The following is a 14,705-nucleotide window of genomic DNA, read 5'->3' on the forward strand; positions in this document are numbered from 1 at the left end:
TCGCTTCCCTACAGGCCTGAGGGCATACGCTCTCTAGTAGGCTTAAAATGAAGATATGACAAATAGGGGTGGCAATACCGTCCGCCATTATCCTCCAGTAATTTTCCATCCAAGTTATCAGACCCCGGTGACTTGGTCAAATGTTTTTCTTCATGACGAGCAATAATTTATTTAGCTGCATCAAGTTCAATGATTGTATTTTTATTATATACATATATTTACAAATGACGTCCATCGGACGTTTTCCCGTGACATCTATAAACATATCACAGATTATACACTTAATAGCACGTGAGCCCCCTGCAGATTCAGATGCTTCTCCATGGCCGCGGACACCCCTACCAGCTCCGCGGACACCCCTACCACGGACACCCCTACCAGCTCCACTTAATAGCACGTGAGCCCCCTGCAGATTCAGATGCTTCTCCATGGCCACGGACACCCCTACCAGCTCCGCGGACACCCCTACCACGGACACCCCTACCAGCTCCACTTAATAGCACGTGAGCCCCCTGCAGATTCAGATGCTTCTCCATGGCCGCGGACACCCCTACCAGCTCCGCAGACACCCCTACCAGCACCGCGGATACCCCTACCAGCACCGCGGATACCCCTACCAGCTCCGCGGACACCCCTACCAGCTCCGCGGACACCCCTACCAGCACCGCGGATACCCCTACCAGCACCGCGGATACCCCTACCAGCACCGCGGATACCCCTACCAGCACCGCGGATACCCCTACCAGCTCCGCGGACACCCCTACCAGCTCCGCGGACACCCCTACCAGCTCCGCGGACACCCCTACCAGCTCCGCGGACACCCCTACCAGCACCGCGGACACCCCTACCAGCTCCGCGGACACCCCTACCAGCTCCGCGGACACCCCTACCAGCTCCGCGGACACCCCTACCAGCTCAGCGGACACCCCTACCAGCTCCGCGGACACCCCTACCAGCTCCGCGGACACCCCTACCAGCTCCGCGGACACCCCTACCAGCACCGCGGATACCCCTACCAGCTCCACTTAATAGCACGTGAGCCCCCTGCAGATTCAGATGCTTCCTACCACCCCTACCAGCTCCGCGGACACCCCTACCAGCACCGCGGACACCCCTACCAGCACCGCGGACACCCCTACCAGCTCCGCGGACACCCCTACCAGCTCCGCGGACACCCCTACCAGCACCGCGGACACCCCTACCAGCTCCACGGACACCCCTACCAGCACCGCGGACACCCCTACCAGCTCCGCGGACACCCCTACCAGCTCCGCGGACACCCCTACCAGCTCCGCGGACACCCCTACCAGCTCCGCGGACACCCCTACCAGCACCGCGGACACCCCTACCAGCTCCGCGGACACCCCTACCAGCTCCGCGGACACCCCTACCAGCTCCGCGGACACCCCTACCAGCTCCGCGGACACCCCTACCAGCTCCGCGGACACCCCTACCTGCTCCGCGGACACCCCTACCAGCACCACTTAATAGCACGTGAGCCCCCTGCAGATTCAAAGGAGTTTTCACTGCTGAACACTGACAGTCCAAGGGAACAAACATTTCCCGGAGCTACCGGGGACTTAGATGCTTCTCCATGGCCGCGGACACCCCTACCACGGACACCCCTACCACGGACACCCCTACCACGGACACCCCTACCAGCTCCGCGGACACCCCTACCACGGACACCCCTACCAGCTCCGCGGACACCCCTACCAGCTCCGCGGACACCCCTACCAGCACCGCGGATACCCCTACCAGCTCCGCGGACACCCCTACCAGCACCGCGGACACCCCTACCAGCTCCGCGGACACCCCTACCAGCTCCGCGGACACCCCTACCAGCTCCGCGGACACCCCTACCAGCTCCGCGGACACCCCTACCAGCACCGCGGACACCCCTACCAGCTCCGCGGACACCCCTACCAGCTCCGCGGACACCCCTACCAGCACCGCGGATACCCCTACCAGCTCAGCGGACACCCCTACCAGCTCCGCGGACACCCCTACCAGCTCCGCGGACACCCCTACCAGCTCCGCGGACACCCCTACCAGCACCGCGGACACCCCTACCAGCACCGCGGACACCCCTACCAGCTCCGCGGACACCCCTACCAGCTCCGCGGACACCCCTACCAGCACCGCGGACACCCCTACCAGCTCCGCGGACACCCCTACCAGCTCCGCGGACACCCCTACCAGCTCCGCGGACACCCCTACCAGCACCGCGGACACCCCTACCAGCTCCGCGGACACCCCTACCAGCTCCGCGGACACCCCTACCAGCACCGCGGATACCCCTACCAGCTCCACTTAATAGCACGTGAGCCCCCTGCAGATTCAGATGCTTCCTACCACCCCTACCAGCTCCGCGGACACACCCCTACCAGCACCGCGGACACCCCTACCAGCACCGCGGACACCCCTACCAGCTCCGCGGACACCCCTACCAGCTCCGCGGACACCCCCTACCAGCACCGCGGACACCCCTACCAGCTCCACGGACACCCCTACCAGCACCGCGGACACCCCTACCAGCTCCGCGGACACCCCTACCAGCTCCGCGGACACCCCTACCAGCTCCGCGGACACCCCTACCAGCTCCGCGGACACCCCTACCAGCACCGCGGACACCCCTACCAGCACCGCGGACACCCCTACCAGCTCCGCGGACACCCCTACCAGCTCCGCGGACACCCCTACCAGCTCCGCGGGACACCCCTACCAGCTCCGCGGACACCCCTACCAGCACCGCGGACACCCCCTACCAGCTCCGCGGACACCCCTACCAGCTCCGCGGACACCCCTACCAGCTCCGCGGACACCCCTACCAGCTCCGCGGACACCCCTACCAGCACCGCGGACACCCCTACCAGCTCCGCGGACACCCCTACCAGCTCCGCGGACACCCCTACCAGCACCGGATACCCCTACCAGCTCAGCGGACACCCCTACCAGCTCCGCGGACACCCTACCAGCTCGCGGACACCCCTACCAGCTCCGCGGACACCCCTACCAGCACCGCGGACACCCCTACCAGCACCGCGGACACCCCCTACCAGCTCCGCGGACACCCCTACCAGCTCCGCGGACACCCTACCAGCACCGCGGACACCCCTACCAGCTCCGCGGACACCCCTACCAGCTCCGCGGACACCCCTACCAGCTCCGCGGACACCCCTACCAGCTCCGCGGACACCCCTACCAGCTCCGCGGACACCCCTACCAGCACCGCGGACACCCCTACCAGCACCGCGGACACCCCTACCAGCTCCGCGGACACCCCTACCAGCTCCGCGGACACCCCTACCAGCTCCGCGGACACCCTACCAGCTCCGCGGACACCCCTACCAGCTCCGCGGACACCCCTACCAGCTCCGCGGACACCCCTACCTGCTCCGCGGACACCCCTACCAGCACCACTTAATAGCACGTGAGCCCCCTGCAGATTCAAAGGAGTTTTCACTGCTGAACACTGACAGTCCAAGGGAACAAACATTTCCCGGAGCTACCGGGGACTTAGATGCTTCTCCATGGCCGCGGACACCCCTACCACGGACACCCCTACCACGGACACCCCTACCACGGACACCCCTACCAGCTCCGCGGACACCCCTACCACGGACACCCCTACCAGCTCCGCGGAAACCCCTACCAGCTCCGCGGACACCCCTACCAGCACCGCGGATACCCCTACCAGCTCAGCGGACACCCCTACCAGCTCCGCGGACACCCCTACCAGCTCCGCGGACACCCCTACCAGCTCCGCGGACACCCCTACCAACACCGCGGACACCCCTACCAACACCGCGGACACCCCTACCAGCTCCACGGACATCCCTACCACGGACACCCCTACCAGCTCCGCGGACACCCCTACCAACACCGCGGACACCCTACCAGCACAACGGACACCCCTACCAGCTCCGCGGACACCCCTACCACGGACACCCCTACCAGCTCCACGGACACCCCTACCAGCTCCACGGACAACCCTACCAGCACCGCGGACAACCCTACCAGCACCGCGGACACCCCTACCAGCGCCGTGGACACCCCTACCAGCTCCGCGGACACCCCTACCAACACTGCGGACACCCCTACCAGCTCCGCGGACACCCCTACCAGTGCCTCCCACAACTATGTTGTTATCCGTCTCTCGTTGAATATGGAGAGCAAGAGAGAAGTGCAGGCGGGGGGGGGGGTGTGATGGCTGTGTGTTTAGGGTTTTGGTGTAGCCTCTCAGAGCTGTGTCCCCAGTGTCCCCAGTGTCCCCAGTGTCCCCAGTGTCCCCAGTGTCCCCAGTGTCTCCAGTGTCCCCAGTGTCTCCAGTGTCTCCAGTGTCCCCAGTGTCCCCAGTGTCCCCAGGGAGGAGGTGAGGGCCCTCGGAGTGTGGTGTCAGGAAAATAACCTCACACTCAACGTCAACAAAACTAAGGAGATGATTGTGGACTTCAGGAAACAGCAGAGGGAACACCCCCCCCATCCACATCGATGGAACAGTAGTGGAGAGGGTAGCAAGTTTTAAGTTCCTCGGCATACACATCACAGACAAACTGAATTGGTCCACTCACACAGACAGCATCGTGAAGAAGGCGCAGCAGCGCCTCTTCAACCTCAGGAGGCTGAAGAAATTCGGCTTGTCACCAAAAGCACTCACAAACTTCTACAGATGCACAATCGAGAGCATCCTGGCGGGCTGTATCACCGCCTGGTATGGCAACTGCACCGCCCTCAACCGTAAGGCTCTCCAGAGGGTAGTGAGGTCTGCACAACGCATCACCGGGGGCAAACTACCTGCCCTCCAGGACACCTACACCACCCGATGCTACAGGAAGGCCATAAAGATCATCAAGGACATCAACCACCCGAGCCACTGCCTGTTCACCCCGCTGTCATCCAGAAGGCGAGGTCAGTACAGGTGCATCAAAGCTGGGACCGAGAGACTGAAAAACAGCTTCTATCTCAAGGCCATCAGACTGTTAAACAGCCACCACTAACATTGAGTGGCTACTGCCAACACACTGTCAATGCCACTGACTCTACTCCAGCCACTTTAATCATGGGAATTGATGGGAAATGATGTAAATATATCACTAGCCACTTTAAACAATGCTACCTTATATAATGTTACTTACCCTACATTATTCATCTCATATGCATACGTAGATACTGTACTCTATATCATCGACTGCATCCTTATGTAATACATGTATCACTAGCCACTTTAACTATGCCACTTGGTTTACATACTCATCTCATATGTATATACTGTACTCGATATCATCTACTGTATCTTGCCTATGCTGCTCTGTACCATCACTCATTCATATATCCTTATGTACATATTCTTTATCCCCTTACACTGTGTATAAGACAGTAGGTTTTTTTGGAATTGTTAGTTAGATTACTTGTTCGTTATTACTGCATTGTTGGAACTAGAAGCACAAGCATTTCGCTACACTCGCATTAACATCTGCTAACCATGTGTATGTGACAAATAAATTTGATTTGATTTGATTTGTCCCCAGTGTCTGTAGTTGTGGGGGATACAAAACATATAAGTTATAGCATGTACTAGCCAACAATTGGAGTCCCACGCTGGGAATAAGGACTTTCCTTTATTAGTAACGATAAGCGCGGAAATCGACTCTGTCGCTCGAGCAAATGCTTTTGCGGCACAGTCGATAGCGCGCCAGACCTCGGGCTTGGAGGTCGAGGGTTCGAGCTCCCTGCTGTTTCATTACAGTACTATAGAGGGCGTTGTCTGAGTTGATCTCTTGGTAGCCAGGTACTAAAGTGTTTCCGGGGTGAAAAGGTTGGATGAAAAAATAAAGCATTTGTAGGAACAAAAAACACAAACAAACGACAACGTTGGTTAATGTGTTAAATGCATCGTTTTCATTAAACGGTTATTTAAAGTTGTTTATTTAATTATTTTTTAAATACGAAAGGTTTAGCAGGTAGCCAAGTCGCAACAAACGGAACAGCAGCACGACTACGCGGAATTGTGACGTTTCATGTGTCTTCTGCTCTGCTCTCCACCTCCCAGCCCAACACAACACACATTAAAGAGGAGCTCATTTGGGGAGTTAAGTGCCTTGCCTTACTTGGGGGGGGGGGGGGGGGCTCTTAATCAGCCATTGACTTGACTTCTCATCACGTCAATGGTGCAGAAACATGGGCATAGAAGCACAAGGAGGGGGTGTGTGGGAGGATAGGGGGTTGAAAACGCGAGGTCAGGGACCGCAGTAAGGCACATTTGGTGCTGTGACATCAATGCAAAATATCATCTGGCATCAAATCAAGGCGCCGATAGTGGATCTCACTGAACAATTGTAGGCAACACTGGCTGTGAACCCCCCCCCCCCACCCCCCCCAAGTAAGGCAAGACACTTAACTCCCCAAATTAGCTCCTCTTTAATGTGTGTGGTGTTGGGCTGGGCGGTTGAGAGCAGAGCAGAAGACACATTTCCAGTGGAACATTCTGCAGGTGGTCTGGAAGCCATCACATGGCAGTATCGGTTTGAATGTTAAGTGACGAGACAGAGGCATTGATTCGAGTAACCAGTCTTGTTCAGTACATTACAATACATCCCGGTATCTCAAGCACACCGGTAAAAAGTTGCAGTAATTAACATTTACCAACAGATGGCGGCACTGTGCCATCTTACACCGATAACATTATCGTTGTGTTCTGATTCTGACTGTATGTAGCCTATACCCTAGTTGGATTCTGATTCTGACTGTGTGTAGCCTATACCCTAGTTGGATTCTGATTCTGACTGTATGTAGCCTATACCCTAGTTGGATTCTGATTCTGACTGTATGTATCCTATACCCTAGTTGGATTCTGATTCTGACTATGTATCCTATACCCTAGTTGGATTCTGACTGTATGTAGCCTATACCCTAGTGGGATTCTGATTCTGACTGTATGTAGCCTATACCCTAGTGGGATTCTGATTCTGACTGTATGTAGCCTATACCCTAGTTGGATTCTGACTGTTTGTATCCTATAACCTAGTTGGATTCTGACTGTATGTAGCCTATACCCTAGTGGGATTATGACTGTATGTAGCCTATACCCTAGTTGGATTCTGACTGTATGTAGCCTATACCCTAGTTGGATTCTGACTGTATGTAGCCTATACCCTAGTTGGATTCTGACTCTATGTAGCCTATACCCTAGTTGGATTCTGATTCTGACTGTGTGTAGCCTATACCCTAGTTGGATTCTGATTCTGACTGTGTGTAGCCTATACCCTAGTTGGATTCTGATTCTGACTGTGTGTAGCCTATACACTAGTTGGATTCTGACTGTATGTAGCCTATACCCTAGTTGGATTCTGATTGTGTGTAGCCTATACCCTAGTTGGATTCTGATTCTGATTGTGTGTAGCCTATACCCTAGTTGGATTCTGATTCTGACTGTATGTAGCCTATACCCTAGTTGGATTCTGATTCTGACTGTATGTATCCTATACCCTAGTTGGATTCTGATTCTGACTGTATGTAGCCTATACCCTAGTTGGATTCTGATTCTGACTGGGTGTAGCCTATACCCTAGTTGGATTCTGATTCTGACTGGGTGTAGCCTATACCCTAGTTGGATTCTGATTCTGACTGGGTGTAGCCTATACCCTAGTTGGATTCTGATTCTGACTGTGTGTAGCCTATACCCTAGTTGGATTCTGATTCTGACTGTGTGTAGCCTATACCCTAGTTGGATTCTGATTCTGACTGTGTGTAGCCTATACCCTAGTTGGATTCTGATTCTGACTGTGTGTAGCCTATACCCTAGTTGGATTCTGACTGTATGTATCCTATACCCTAGTTGGATTCTGACTGTATGTATCCTATACCCTAGTTGGATTCTGATTCTGACTGTGTGTAGCCTATACCCTAGTTGGATTCTGACTGTATCTATCCTATACCCTAGTTGGATTCTGACTGTATGTATCCTATACCCTAGTGGGATTCTGATTCTGACTGTATGTATCCTATACCCTAGTGGGATTCTGATTCTGACTGTATGTATCCTATACCCTAGTTGGATTCTGATTCTGACTGTGTGGTTCTATTTTCTCCAGGTGATTTGTAAATCAGATGCTCCGACAGGGGACGTGCTATTGGACGAGGCTCTCAAACACGTGAAGGAGACCCAGCCCCCAGAGACGGTGCAGAGCTGGATTGAGCTGCTCAGCGGTGAGTGTGTTAGAACCACACTTTAACATAGAGGTTTTCTACTAACAGAGTGGTCTCAGCCACCAAACAGAGGTTTTCTACTAACAGAGTGGTCTCAGCCACCAAACAGAGGTTTTCTACTAACAGAGTGGTCTCAGCCAGGCGACCAGACAGAGGTTCACTACTAACAGAGTGGTCTCAGCCACCAAACAGAGGTTCACTACTAACAGAGTGGTCTCAGCCACCAGACAGAGGTTCACTACTAACAGAGTGGTCTCAGCCACCAGACAGAGGTTCACCACTAACAGAGTGGTCTCAGCCACCAAACAGAGGTTCACTACTAACAGAGTGGTCTCAGCCACCAAACAGAGGTTCACTACTAACAGAGTGGTCTCAGCCACCAGACAGAGGTTCACTACTAACAGAGTGGTCTCAGCCACCAGACAGAGGTTCACTACTAACAGAGTGGTCTCAGCCACCAGACAGAGGTTCACTACTAACAGAGTGGTCTCAGCCACCAGACAGAGGTTCACTACTAACAGAGTGGTCTCAGCCACCAAACAGACGTTCACTACTAACAGAGTGGTCTCAGCCACCAAACAGAGGTTCACTACTAACAGAGTGGTCTCAGCCACCAAACAGAGGTTCACTACTAACAGAGTGGTCTCAGCCACCAAACAGAGGTTCACTACTAACAGAGTGGTCTCAGCCACCAGACAGAGGTTCACTACTAACAGAGTGGTCTCAGCCACCAGACAGAGGTTTACTACTAACAGAGTGGTCTCAGCCAGGCCACCAGACAGAGGTTCACTACTAACAGAGTGGTCTCAGCCACCAGACAGAGGTTCACTACTAACAGAGTGGTCTCAGCCACCAGACAGAGGTTCACTACTAACAGAGTGGTCTCAGCCACCAGACAGAGGTTTACTACTAACAGAGTGGTCTCAGCCAGGCCACCAGACAGAGGTTCACTACTAACAGAGTGGTCTCAGCCACCAAACAGAGGTTCACTACTAACAGAGTGGTCTCAGCCACCAAACAGAGGTTCACTACTAACAGAGTGGTCTCAGCCACCAAACAGAGGTTCACTACTAACAGAGTGGTCTCAGCCACCAGACAGAGGTTCACTACTAACAGAGTGGTCTCAGCCACCAGACAGAGGTTTACTACTAACAGAGTGGTCTCAGCCAGGCCACCAGACAGAGGTTCACTACTAACAGAGTGGTCTCAGCCACCAAACAGAGGTTCACTACTAACAGAGTGGTCTCAGCCACCAAACAGAGGTTCACTACTAACAGAGTGGTCTCAGCCACCAGACAGAGGTTCACTACTAACAGAGTGGTCTCAGCCACCAGACAGAGGTTTACTACTAACAGAGTGGTCTCAGCCAGGCCACCAGACAGAGGTTCACTACTAACAGAGTGGTCTCAGCCACCAGACAGAGGTTCACTACTAACAGAGTGGTCTCAGCCACCAAACAGAGGTTCACTACTAACAGAGTGGTCTCAGCCACCAAACAGAGGTTCACTACTAACAGAGTGGTCTCAGCCACCAAACAGAGGTTCACTACTAACAGAGTGGTCTCAGCCACCAGACAGAGGTTCACTACTAACAGAGTGGTCTCAGCCACCAGACAGAGGTTCACTACTAACAGAGTGGTCTCAGCCACCAGACAGAGGTTCACTACTAACAGAGTGGTCTCAGCCACCAAACAGAGGTTCACTACTAACAGAGTGGTCTCAGCCACCAGACAGAGGTTCACTACTAACAGAGTGGTCTCAGCCACCAGACAGAGGTTCACTACTAACAGAGTGGTCTCAGCCACCAGACAGAGGTTCACTACTAACAGAGTGGTCTCAGCCACCAAACAGAGGTTCACTACTAACAGAGTGGTCTCAGCCACCAGACAGAGGTTCACTACTAACAGAGTGGTCTCAGCCACCAGACAGAGGTTTACTACTAACAGAGTGGTCTCAGCCAGGCCACCAGACAGAGGTTCACTACTAACAGAGTGGTCTCAGCCACCAGACAGAGGTTCACTACTAACAGAGTGGTCTCAGCCACCAAACAGAGGTTCACTACTAACAGAGTGGTCTCAGCCACCAAACAGAGGTTCACTACTAACAGAGTGGTCTCAGCCACCAAACAGAGGTTCACTACTAACAGAGTGGTCTCAGCCACCAGACAGAGGTTCACTACTAACAGAGTGGTCTCAGCCACCAGACAGAGGTTCACTACTAACAGAGTGGTCTCAGCCACCAGACAGAGGTTCACTACTAACAGAGTGGTCTCAGCCACCAGACAGAGGTTCACTACTAACAGAGTGGTCTCAGCCACCAAACAGACGTTCACTACTAACAGAGTGGTCTCAGCCACCAAACAGAGGTTCACTACTAACAGAGTGGTCTCAGCCACCAAACAGAGGTTCACTACTAACAGAGTGGTCTCAGCCACCAGACAGAGGTTCACTACTAACAGAGTGGTCTCAGCCACCAAACAGACGTTCACTACTAACAGAGTGGTCTCAGCCACCAAACAGAGGTTCACTACTAACAGAGTGGTCTCAGCCACCAAACAGAGGTTCACTACTAACAGAGTGGTCTCAGCCACCAAACAACAGAGGTTCACTACTAACAGAGTGGTCTCAGCCACCAGACAGAGGTTCACTACTAACAGAGTGGTCTCAGCCACCAAACAGAGGTTCACTACTAACAGAGTGGTCTCAGCCACCAAACAACAGAGGTTCACTACTAACAGAGTGGTCTCAGCCACCAGACAGAGGTTCACTACTAACAGAGTGGTCTCAGCCACCAAACAGAGGTTCACTACTAACAGAGTGGTCTCAGCCACCAGACAGAGGTTCACTACTAACAGAGTGGTCTCAGCCACCAGACAGAGGTTCACTACTAACAGAGTGGTCTCAGCCACCAGACAGAGGTTCACTACTAACAGAGAGGTCTCAGCCACCAAACAGAGGTTCACTACTAACAGAGTGGTCTCAGCCACCAAACAGAGGTTCACTACTAACAGAGTGGTCTCAGCCACCAGACAGAGGTTCACTACTAACAGAGTGGTCTCAGCCACCAGACAGAGGTTCACTACTAACAGAGTGGTCTCAGCCAAGAAATGTATCATTATATATGTCTTCTCTTTGTTGTAACTTTATTGGGTTACAGAGTTAATGTTTACAGTTAATTCATTGAGCTGTATCTAAATATATTTTCTTTCTAGTTATCTACATATGTACAAGAGTAATTGTATTAGATTTCATGTTAAGGAGATTGAGAACTATGTACCGTAATTTCCAGACTATAAGCCGCTACTTTATTCCCGCGCTGTGAACCTCGCGGCTTATACAATGACACGGCTAATTTGTGGATTTTTCCCGCTTTCACAAGATTCATGCCGCCAAAAAACTGAGCACCGTCACATAATGTGACGTGAATCGAGCGCGCTCAAACATCCCATCATTCTGATTACGGTAGTCATTTTGTCACCCTCATCATGGCAAAGACACGGAGAAATGCATATGATGCAGCTTTCAAGTTGAAGGCGATCGATCTGGCTGTTGGAAAAGGAAAGAGAGCTGCTGACAGCGTGGAGCAAACAATCCACTATCATCAACGGGTTTCGAAAGGCTGGACTGCTGCGTGTTGAAGAGGGCAGCGATCCAACATCGGATGAAGCAATTCTGAGGCTCTTCAACTCCGACACGGAAGGAGATGACTTCAGTGGTTTCAGTGCACAGGAGGAGGAAGATAGTGACCAATGACTGTCTTGGTAGGCTACTGTTTACCGCTATTTTTTACATTTTTGTTTACAAGCCGTGTTTCGTTTAAAGGCTGTGTAAAGTTCATTTGTTTCAACGTACCGGTAGGCACCTGCGGCTTATAGACATGTTCAATGTACCGGTAGGCACCTACGGCTTATAGACATGTTTCAATGTACCGGTAGGCACCTGCGGCTTATAGACATGTTTCAATGTACCGGTAGGCACCTGCGGCTTATAGACATGTTTCAATGTACCGGTAGGCACCTGCGGCTTATAGACATGTTTCAATGTACCGGTAGGCACCTGCGGCTTATAGACATGTTTCAATGTACCGGTAGGCACCTGCGGCTTATAGACATGTTTCAATGTACCGGTAGGCACCTGCGGCTTATAGACATGTTTCAATGTACCGGTAGGCACCTGCGGCTTATAGACATGTTTCAATGTACCGGTAGGCACCTACGGCTTATAGACATGTTTCAATGTACCGGTAGGCACCTGCGGCTTATAGACATGTTTCAATGTACCGGTAGGCACCTGCGGCTTATAGACATGTTTCAATGTACCGGTAGGCACCTGCGGCTTATAGACATGTTTCAATGTACCGGTAGGCACCTGCGGCTTATAGACATGTTTCAATGTACCGGTAGGCACCTGCGGCTTATAGACATGTTTCAATGTACCGGTAGGCACCTGCGGCTTATAGACATGTTTCAATGTACCGGTAGGCACCTGCGGCTTATAGACATGTTTCAATGTACCGGTAGGCACCTGCGGCTTATAGACATGTTTCAATGTACCGGTAGGCACCTGCGGCTTATAGACATGTTTCAATGTACCGGTAGGCACCTGCGGCTTATAGACATGTTTCAATGTACCGGTAGGCACCTGCGGCTTATAGACATGTTTCAATGTACCGGTAGGCACCTGCGGCTTATAGACATGTTTCAATGTACCGGTAGGCACCTGCGGCTTATAGACATGTTTCAATGTACCGGTAGGCACCTGCGGCTTATAGACATGTTCGTAGGTCAATGTACCGGTAGGCACCTGCGGCTTATAGACATGTTTCAATGTACCGGTAGGCACCTGCGGCTTATAGACATGTTTCAATGTACCGGTAGGCACCTGCGGCTTATAGACATGTTTCAACGTCCTGGTAGGCACCTGTGGCTTATAGACATGTTTCAACGTACCGGTAGGCACCTGCGGCTTATAGACATGTTTCAATGTACCGGTAGGCACCTGCGGCTTATAGACATGTTTCAACGTACCGGTAGGCACCTGCGGCTTATAGACATGTTTCAATGTACCGGTAGGCACCTGCGGCTTATAGACATGTTTCAATGTACCGGTAGGCACCTGCGGCTTATAGACATGTTTCAATGTACCGGTAGGCACCTGCGGCTTATAGACATGTTTCAATGTACCGGTAGGCACCTATGGCTTATAGACATGTTTCAACGTACCGGTAGGCACCTGCGGCTTATAGACATGTGCGGCTTATTTATGTACAAAATACATATTTTTAAAATAATTCAGTGGGTGCGGTTTATATTCAGGTGCACGTAATAGTCCAGAAATTACGGTACATTTCTGTTGGTTATATTGGTTAGTATTGGATTACGCTGTTGACTTTAAGTACCAGAATGCCTTGCGACAGGAAGTTAACTGCCGCGTTCTTTAAAAAAATAGTTTTTTTAATGTACAAGTGATAACAAATTTAGTAATTTATCCTTTATTTGATTGTTTTATAGAATCTGAAGTGGTGAAATGTCATGTGAGGTATTATTAATAAAATAAGCTTTCATCTCACAACCGACGTCCCAAGTCATTACTTTGAAGATAGTAATTTTGTACTCTTATCGTGCCACCGATCATACTCCCAAGTACGCTCACTGTGAAGATGACACAGGACAGAGCATCTTCTACATCGTATTGATTTAAGTCATTAACTCAAGACGGACAGGCTTTGTTGCCTGAGACCTCAGTAGGAAGTGGTACTGTATTGGCTGGCATCTCTGAGGGTCCAAAGGTCATATAGAAGCTTCTGGAGAAAGTTGGGGGGAGTCTCAGCAAGGCCAACTACCAAAAAAAGCGGTTCAAAGTGTCTCGGTTGTTGGAAAAACACAGGAGGAAAATCAGCTCAGCCAACAAGGGATTTGACATCTGAAACGTCATGTTTTTTTTTATGTTACCAGGCCAGCTCAACTATTTGACAAAAATGTAGTGCAATGATGTAGTCAACCAACCGTGTGGCAGAGTCCAGACCCACTCGAGAGTCCTGGATTATCACAACTCTGGATTGGTAAAGGCCTAGTTGTAATAGTAGGCTATATTCCGTATTTTTTTTTTTCATTTTTAGATTTAAACTCATGTTTATGGCTACCTTTTTGTTGTTGTTGTAAAAGTTGCGCAATCAAACAACATCTGATGTTTTGGCTGTATTTCTGTTGTTTATAATTCCTCTGAAGACTCGTAGTCATAGCAAACACATTGTGTGGCCTTGCTACTGTTGTAACCATCAACTTGATTTGAACAGGTCTCTCTCTGTCTCTCTGTCTCTCTCTGTCTCTGTCTCTCTCTCTGTCTCTTCTCTCTCTCTGTCTCTCTCGCTCTCTCTCTCTCTCTCTCTCTCTCGGCTCTCTCTTCTCTGTCTCTCTCTCTCTCTTCTCTCTCTCTTGTCTCTCTCTCTCTCGTCTCTGTCTCTCTCTCTCTCTCTGTCTCTCTTCTCTGTCTCTCTCTC

At 51.9% G+C, this 14,705-nt stretch overlaps 1 protein-coding gene across 1 annotated transcript in view; it reads left to right on the top strand.

Annotated features, from left to right (window-relative positions):
* Nucleotides 1–14,705, top strand: part of LOC109885530 (Golgi phosphoprotein 3) — a 29,546-nt gene that overhangs the window by 12,921 nt on the left and 1,920 nt on the right. Inside the window, exon 3 of the mRNA XM_031829567.1 lies at nt 8,094–8,208. Coding sequence (XP_031685427.1) covers nt 8,094–8,208 — 115 coding nt within the window. The remainder of the gene's footprint in view (nt 1–8,093; nt 8,209–14,705) is intronic.

The sequence above is a fragment of the Oncorhynchus kisutch genome, linkage group LG8, assembly GCF_002021735.2.
Source record: "Oncorhynchus kisutch isolate 150728-3 linkage group LG8, Okis_V2, whole genome shotgun sequence".
Taxonomy (NCBI): Eukaryota; Metazoa; Chordata; class Actinopteri; order Salmoniformes; family Salmonidae; genus Oncorhynchus; species Oncorhynchus kisutch.